At 42.4% G+C, this 8,685-nt stretch overlaps 2 protein-coding genes across 2 annotated transcripts; both read left to right on the top strand.

Annotated features, from left to right (window-relative positions):
• Positions 1 to 344: 344 nt before the first annotated feature.
• On the top strand, positions 345 to 4,718 carry LOC133912940 (ornithine aminotransferase, mitochondrial). The gene is made up of 10 exons (XM_062355931.1): positions 345 to 668; positions 1,305 to 1,413; positions 1,613 to 1,843; positions 2,331 to 2,490; positions 2,672 to 2,727; positions 3,330 to 3,482; positions 3,613 to 3,710; positions 3,861 to 3,941; positions 4,042 to 4,275; positions 4,394 to 4,718. The coding sequence occupies exons 1-10, from the start codon at positions 526 to 528 to the stop codon at positions 4,536 to 4,538; spliced, it is 1,410 nt and encodes a 469-aa protein (XP_062211915.1). The 5' UTR covers positions 345 to 525; the 3' UTR covers positions 4,539 to 4,718.
• Positions 4,719 to 4,867: 149 nt separating this feature from the next.
• LOC133912941 (uncharacterized) lies at positions 4,868 to 5,850 on the top strand. Its single transcript, XM_062355932.1, has one exon. It carries the CDS (start codon positions 5,019 to 5,021, stop codon positions 5,484 to 5,486), a length of 468 nt encoding a protein of 155 aa, XP_062211916.1. The 5' UTR covers positions 4,868 to 5,018; the 3' UTR covers positions 5,487 to 5,850.
• Positions 5,851 to 8,685: the final 2,835 nt, after the last annotated feature.

Here is an 8,685-nt window from a genome sequence, read left to right as displayed (position 1 = left end):
ATGCACAGCACGGAACGAGACCGCAACCATACATGGTTGGTTGCGCCATCGATCACGATGCAAGGTGGGAACGGGACTTTCCTTTAATCAGACGTTAGTAAGGATCTATTAGGAATAGGTACAAGATCATATACAACAAGTATAGCACTACGACCAGCGCATGGTATCCTCTAAACCCCGGTGCGAAATGGCACGGCACCGAAACGGCGCCGTGGAGTGACGTGCGGAAACAAAAGGAGCACGCGCGGACGCCGACGAGCGCGAGAGTGTCCCGCACGGCTCTTCACTCTTCAGCCGCTCGCTCGTTTGGGTTGCTTGCGCCGACTGGTTTGCCGCGGGCGCCGAGGCTGACGGATCAGCTGCGCTTCCGTCCGTGAACTCCATTCCGTGCCATAAAACAGGTGCACGAGTCCCGACGCCGAAGGCAATTAAGATCAGCTGCGCTGCGCGCCCCAGCAAGCAACCGACCGACCGGTACCGTGAATCTGTGCGATTTGGGCGTGCGCGCGAGGGAGGGGTGTGGACATGGCGGCGAGGCTGGCGCGGCGTGGCGCGGGGCTCGCGGCGGCCCTGGCGCAGCGGCGCGGGATGTGCTCGGCCTCGGCGCCCGCGGCGGCGCTGTCCTCCGAGGAGCTCATGCGGATGGAGCGGGACTGCAGCGCTCACAAGTACGCCGCTCCACGACACTCGCTGTCTCTTCCCCCTTCCTTCGTCCGCGCTCGCCGCGTGCTTGTCGAAATGACTCTGTGGTTCCGTCCCTGGTGCGATCATGCGTCGGATCGCGTAGCACTAGCACAGGTTTCGTCGCTTGCCCTGCCTTCGGTTCTTTCCGCCGAAACGTCGCCCTTCCGTTTGGGGGTTTGACTATCTTTACAATCTTACTGTTCGTCGTGATTTTTTTTAATCTTGATACAGTCCTGTAGATCCGCAGCTCCTTGAATTGAGCTTGTAGAAACGTTTTTTTTTTTTGGACAGATTGTTGCATGTGTGGACAGTGGGCTCATCAGGGAGGTTATTTGTTGCTAATAACTCACCGTTGTCTGTTGGAGACTGACACCTATCTATGTATCCATAGCACCGTGGCCGTAATTAACAGACGTCGCCTTTGTCTGAAGTGGCTTCATCTTTTCTTATGCATATCGAATGGAGTGATCAATTTAGTTAGCATTCGATTTGAATGTACAAATTGCCAAATATTTGTTTCATTTGATTTGTGGGAAGTTCGTTATGAGGTTCCACACTTCTATGGCAACTGCAAGCATTCGATTTCAGTTACTGTACTCTCAACATTTCACTACCTGCAGCTACCATCCAATTCCCATGGTCTTTTCCAAAGGAGAAGGTTCACATATACTGGACCCTGAAGGCAACAAATACATTGATTTTCTCTCTGCTTATTCTGCAGTCAATCAGGTAGCGCTCTTAGCTGGGAACTACTGCTTTTTTACTTCATTTATGTAAATGTAGTATGCCAGTATTCCACAACCCTATGACTGAATACTATTTGTCTCAGCATAGATTGGAAGGCAGAAATGTTTAGCTGTCATATATATTGTTTGGACAAGCTTATTTTAGTGTACAGAAATGATGTAGGTTTTGCCATTCCTTGCAGGGTCATTGCCATCCGAAAGTCCTGAGAGCTCTGATAGAACAGGCGGAAAGGCTTACACTCAGTTCCAGAGCTTTCTACAATGATAAATTCCCAATCTTTGCTGAATATCTGACAAGCATGTTTGGGTATGAAATGATGTTGCCAATGAATACTGGAGCTGAAGGAGTTGAAACCGCTATCAAGTTGGCAAGGAAATGGGGTTATGAGAAGAAAAAGATACCGAAGAATGAGGTATGACTTCTCAAAAGAAAGGAGGCATGTTTAAATTCAATACTGGTATGCAGTTTTTCCATACCGGGATTTGCTTGTGCTCCCATAGAGTTCTGACTTATGCGTAAAAGGTCTGATGAGATGTCTAGAGGAGGTTGCATTTGTTGTTGATAACATATCTTGGTGATTACAGATGTACTGATCCCCGGTAATCCTTTCTATATTATAATTGTTGATTTGAATTGTTCTGTTTCTGCTCATACTATTTGGCTATCAAAAAATCACATATTAGTGTCATATCATTATGTCAAAAAAATAGAAGAGCAAAAGAATCTTTTGAAGTTTATACTGTTTTCATCTTATTTTCAATTGAGTGCTTTGATATACAGTATATTTTTCTAGAAATTTTATGAGTTTGTATATGTCTTGCGAAATGCATCATCTAGTATCTTCATAAATTGGAGAGTTACTCATACCTAATTTTCCAAAAATGTTTACTGTTTTGCAGGCTTTGCTTGTCTCTTGCTGTGGATGTTTCCATGGCCGGACACTCGGGGTCATTTCCATGAGCTGTGACAATGATGCAACTCGTGGTTTTGGTCCTTTGGTCCCTGGCCATCTCAAAGTTGATTTTGGAGATATTGATGGGTTGAAGAAAATTTTCCAAGGTTGTTGCTTTGTTTAATTGTGGCAAATGTATGTTACTTTCACTCTTGTATGTGTATTTGCAAGTTGACATCCACTATTTGGTTCAGAACATAGGTTGTTGCTTTATTTAATTGTGGCAAATGTATGTTACTTTCACTCTTGTATGTGTATTTGCAAGTTGACATCCACTATTTGGTTCAGAGCATGGAGATCGGATATGCGGTTTTCTGTTTGAACCTATCCAAGGAGAAGCTGGGGTACGTATTCTAAAAGCTCTGTATCTTATGTTGTGATCAATTATATCTATACTGTGAGAAATTGATTGCTTCCTAGCAACCGTCACAAGCTAAGTTAGATATCCACTTATACCTATATGCAACAAAGGAATGAGCATTTTTTCCAGGTTATATGCAACCAAGAATATGACTAACATTGGTAGACAGAGGCTTGACATAATACCCAGTTTTGCTCTTGATATTCCTTAGATGGTAGCGTTAAACACATCTGTAATAGGATGATTAGATATTGAGGGGATCCTTCAACCCCCTTGCTTCTTAGTTGTAATTGCACATGATAATTTCCAACCATTAATGCTCAATCACTCGCCATGTCCCCAATCCGAGTTCATGTTTTCTGTTAAATATAAGCTTACACTTTTGAAGTTGCCTCCTGAAACCTGTATCAATCTTCTGATTAAAAGCTTAAGACTACGGGTACATGCCAGCTGGGATATCACATTTTCAGTTTCACTACTATTGTACTCTTTTCTTCACCTGGTTTGGATTATTCTCATGAATGTTTGATTTTTCCTTCATGTTCTCAGTTTCATTATTATTTGTGTTCTTATACCTTCATATAGGTAGTAATCCCACCAGATGGCTATTTGAAAGCTGTAAGAGACTTGTGTTCTGAGCACAACATTCTGATGATTGCTGATGAGATCCAAACAGGCATAGCTAGAACTGGGAAAATGTTGGCATGTGATTGGGAAGACATACGGCCTGATATGGTGGTAAGTTTCTTTTGCTCTAACCCTTGTGTATCACCTATACTTGTTAAACAAGTATCTGTCAGTGATGTTCTCATTTTCCTTCAAAATATGCAACTGCGTTTAGTTTTGATTAAGTATACCATCTCTACAGATTCTAGGAAAAGCTCTTGGTGCTGGAATCGTTCCAGTCAGTGCAGTTCTTGCAGACAAGGACATTATGTTGTGTATCAAACCAGGAGAACACGGAAGGTGTGACCAGATCTCATTTCCCCCCTTCTTTTTGGTCCCTATCAAAATGTTAAATGGCAAATCAATTCAATATAATGGTTGCAACGGCTATAATCTTCGTTTTGCTTTTATATAATGGTTCCTTAAAGTGTTATAATTGACCACTGGCAGTACGTTTGGTGGGAATCCATTGGCTAGTGCTGTGGCAGTTGCATCACTGAAAGTCGTCAAAGATGAAGGTCTTGTTGAAAGGTGCATTTCTTATAAGAAATTCTAGTGATTTGCCAGATTATCTGTTAATGAAAGATCCAGTTTGATCATCTTTTCTTCTGAACCATTTTCTGAATTGCAGGGCTGCAAAGTTAGGTCAGGAGTTCAGGGATCAGTTACAAAAGGTCCAGCAGAAATTTCCTCAAATTATAAGGGAAGTGCGTGGGAGGGGTTTGCTGAATGCAGTGGACTTAAACAACGATGCGCTATCTCCTGCCTCTGCATATGATATCTGCATCAAGTTGAAGGAGAGAGGCATTCTAGCAAAACCCACACATGATACTATAATCCGATTAGCCCCTCCCCTTTCAATCAGGTATAGCTCTTTGCCAATGTATCGTCATACCTCGTGCTTGAGTTGTTCATATGGTTGCATTTACTAGTAGGATCTTATGTCTGGAATTGTAATGATATATAAATGGTATGTTTTTCAGTCCCGAGGAACTTGCAGAAGCATCAAAGGCGCTGAGTGATGTCCTGGAGCGTGACTTGCCACAGATGCAGAAGCAGATCAAGAAGCCAGAATCTGAGGCAGAAAAACCAACCTGTGACAGATGCGGCCGAGACTTGTACGGATGAGTGATCCTCCGAGAAGAGATAGCCGCATTTTCATAGGCACCCATTTCCCCTAAAAGGAATAACAGACCAGGGGATTCTCGCTATTTTTAGCTCTCCTCCGCATCTTGTTGAATTGTATATTCAGGGAATGTGCTATTGTTACCTTGATTTACCCAAAATAAGTGGGGTAGCATTCACCTATAGCTCCTCCAAACCTATAACAAAAAAAATGCAGAGGACCCTCTAGGTGGCACTTGCCACCTCTGGCCAGGTCAACCAGACTCCCTACATTTAGGCAGAGCCTTCAGGAAATAAGTACATTTATAGAACATCTTAATCTTGCTGTGTCATCCTTATCCTTTTCCCTGTCGAACTTATCCTCTGACAGAATAAAAAAGCTACCTAAATCTTATCATCAGTTCATCACCATCGTTCTTCCACGAATCACATCAAAGATTTTTGTTTTTGAAGCTAACAGATCGTGCATGGATCTTGCTGACCATGGACACTCATGAGGTCCAGCCGCCGACGCCTCCGCCGCCGCGCGCCGTCGTCCGGTCTCGGCCGTCGAGCTCGAGCAGCAGCGGCAGCAGCGGCGGCGTGGAGTACACGAGCCTCCGCGACGTGCTGGCCGAGCCCGGGCCATGCAGCGGCGGCGGCAGCTGCGGCGACGTGATCGACTTCGACACGTCCAACATCAACATCCGCAACCAGCTGCTGAAGCACGCCGCGTCGGCGTACCTCCAGTCCGCCATCGTCGTCGCGCCGCGGGAACGCGGGTGCCTGAGCAGGCTGTGGCGGAGGCTGCTGCAGCGCCGCCGTTGCCGCATCCTGCTGCGGCCGTGCGGCTGCGCGTGGCCGGGTTGCGGCGCCGGGGACCCCGCGCACCGCTGCGCCGCGTCCCTGGCTGCCTCGGCGCGCCGCCTCGCCGCCTTCCTCTCCCGTTGCGTCGCTTGCATGTGGACGTAGCGCATCGTGCACATGGATTCGTGGAACACGCGCGCGTTGCCAACATGCCATGGATTGCACGTAGCATGCTGGTTTGATACTTGACAATATATAATTAATTACACCAACGGATTATTGGATTGATGGAGGAGAACAAATCAAGTGAGTTCAAGAGAAGATGTCTGCCGTTTGCTGTGTGTGATCATTGATTAGGACTGATTAACATCAAAGAAGAAAATAAATTAGGACTCATTCCCGCCCCCGGGTCGGCACCACCAATGGCAATAAACAAACCGAGCCAACCAAGAGGATAAGAAATATGTTATGAGCTGATTTGTATTGCAAAGTAGATGGTGAACAAATGATTTAAACTTGTTATTTTTCATTGATGATTGTTTACAAATATATACATGTGGATGAGGCATCCGTTCAAGGAGACTTCCCTTCCAAACGAACACCTATTCGATCAATCAACCGTCGGGAGCAACTGCTTGACGGTTAGTCAAAGATCACTTAATTTCTAACACTCCCCTTTGATCGATGCCGGTCCATATACATATATATTTCATCTTGAAAGCTCTTCCAAAAATCTTGTGAAAAAAAATATGAGGAGAGTAATAGTGATATGTTGTTAAAACTCTTTTAAAACCTAGTGAGAAAATAAGGATAAAATGATACAGTATATATTGATTATTATCTCTTTGTTAACTCATATGAGAAAACCTTATAAAAGGAAAAACCATAAGTGAGTTTAGATAATAATAGATATGTCTTGTATACCTCTTTTGAAAACCTCAGTAAGAAAAATAAGAGATATGACATATGATTTTGTGTAGATATTGCCTCATTAAAAATCTTTTATGAGAAACTTTATAGGTAAAACTCATAAAGAGAAAATAGTATAATATGATGTATGAATAGGTTAAACTCGGGAGGAGACTCCCCTGATACATACAAATCTCAAAGTCGTCGCATACCAATACCATAAATATATTTTTGGAATATTGAAGTTGCTAAGGACTTTGTGAATAAATCTGCGAGGTTATCACAAGATTTAATTTGCAAGATATTTATCTCCCTACTTTGTTATAATTCATGAGGATAAAATGATTTAGGGGTAATATGCTTAGTGATATTGCTCTTTATGTAACATATTTGCATCTGAGCAACACAAGCAGCTGTGATTCAATGGAACCAATACCATATGACATTTATATGTGGTTGATCATTCTACGAAGCCACATGTATTCACGTGATGCCTCATATAATATAATTATTTCAAAATAATTGGTGGATGTAGCCACTAGAGTCTGTTTAGAAGACTTCCATGAAATGGTTGTCCCATCATATAGGAACACGAAGCCTGTCTATGATCTAGCGTTGTGGGGATCTTATAAGTAGCCAGCATCAGTGTATTCAATTATATTTGAATCTTGGTTTCTTTTGAAATTGAAAGAATGGACCAAGATCTTTGGTGTCTTGGAGATATCGAAAGATATTCTTGACTCCCGCCCAATAACGTTTATTGGAGCAATGCTATGTCTAACTAGTAAGTTCACTGCAAATGTGATATCAAGCCTGGTGCAATTTGCAAGATAAATAAGCACTCCAATGGTATTGAGATATGGAACCTCGGGTCCCAGTATCTCTTCTCTATCTTCCTGTAGTCTAAATGGTTCTTTCTCCATCTCTAGAGATCGAACAACCATAGGGGTTTTAGATGGATATGATTTGTCTATATTGAATTTCTCCAATATTTTCTGGATATAGGCTGCTTAGTGTACCATAATTCTCGACGGAAGGTGCTCGAGTTGTAGGCCTAAGTAAAATTTGGTTTTACCTAAATCCTTCATCTCAAATTCCGTCTTTAGATGATCTTGTGCTTCATCGATATCTTGTGCGTTGTCAATGATGTTTAGATCATCAACATATATAGAGATAATACAAAATCCCGTTGAGGATTTCTTGATGAACACGCATGGGCAATCATCATTGTTGGAGTAGCCTTTCTGCAAAAGGAACTTACTAAGTCGGTTGTACCACATTCGTCCAAACTGTTTTAAGCCATATAGTAACTTATTAAGCTTTACACAATATATATTGCGATTTGCGTTTGGATTCGAAATTTGGATTCCATCGGGAACCTTCATGTATATGTCCGAATCAAGTGACCCATATAGATATGCCATCACTATATCTATCAATTGTATAGGTAGATGATTTTGGACTGTCAATGAGATAAGATATCGAAATGTGATTCCACTCATGCCTAGAGAATAGGTTTCAAATCAATATCGGGTCTCTGCATGAACCCTTGTGCTACAAGCCTTACTTTGTATCTCACCACATCATTGTTCTCATTCCGTTTCCAGATGAAAACCCATTTGAATCCCATAGGGAAGATATTTAGAGATATAGGTATTACTTTTGTGAATACCTCTCTTTTTGTGAGCGAGGCTATCTCTACTTGTATTGCATCCTTCCATTGAGTCAAATCCGAGCATTGCTTACACTCTACCATGGTCTTGAGATTTGGATCATTTTGGAGGTTGTTTGCAATCGTAGTGGAGAAGTATGTGTCGATAATTGTAGTCTTTCGGTCATATGATTCTCCAGAATCTAGATAGTTGGTGGAAATCTCTTGTACCCTTGGTGACTGTTTGTGATTTTCTAGTATGATTGAGTCGGGGTATTCTGATATCCCAGCATCTTTAATTGAGAGCACTATTGAGCTAGGTTATAGATGTCACCCATCCACTAGTTGTATACTACCCATTGAGTATCTGTCAACTTGAGGTTGACTTGTACTTACTATTTCAGAGGGTTTCTTCCTCTATTTCCTTTTGCGCTTGCAAGAAGTTGTATCCTCCTTTGTGGCTGTACTTCTCTCCCTCTTATTTTGAACAGGGAGTTGAGTGGTTTTTATTGGTAACTCCATGCTTTTTGGCATATTTTTGGCAGGATTATAGAATTTTGTGACACCTTTGTAGTCAGTAAATACATTTGGTAGTTTATTTGCAATATGTGGAAAATTGATGATTTTCTGAACTTTGAGTTCAGATTCTTGAGTAACGTGGATCTGAGGTGGAAATACCTTGGATATTCCAATTGATTTCTTAGCATTCTTTCTGGTACTTGAAATCTCCCCTTAATACCGGGAAATGGTCCTCATTCAATATACAGTCAGTATACCGGGCCATGAATACATCCCCTATGAGGG

The sequence above is a fragment of the Phragmites australis genome, chromosome 3, assembly GCF_958298935.1.
Source record: "Phragmites australis chromosome 3, lpPhrAust1.1, whole genome shotgun sequence".
In the NCBI taxonomy this organism is placed as follows: domain Eukaryota; kingdom Viridiplantae; phylum Streptophyta; class Magnoliopsida; order Poales; family Poaceae; genus Phragmites; species Phragmites australis.
Note: the sequence above shows the minus strand (reverse complement) of the source record. Positions and strands in the feature narration are given on the sequence as shown.

Bases quoted from the DNA above. Each gene is read 5' to 3' on its own strand.
- LOC133912940 (XM_062355931.1), top strand. From the start codon at position 526: ATGGCGGCGAGGCTGGCGCGGCGTGGCGCGGGGCTCGCGGCGGCCCTG. The intron at 1,844-2,330 runs GTATGACTTCTC...ACTGTTTTGCAG, and splicing joins AAAAGATACCGAAGAATGAG to GCTTTGCTTGTCTCTTGCTG. The intron at 2,728-3,329 runs GTACGTATTCTA...ACCTTCATATAG, and splicing joins CTATCCAAGGAGAAGCTGGG to GTAGTAATCCCACCAGATGG.
- LOC133912941 (XM_062355932.1), top strand. From the start codon at position 5,019: ATGGACACTCATGAGGTCCAGCCGCCGACGCCTCCGCCGCCGCGCGCC.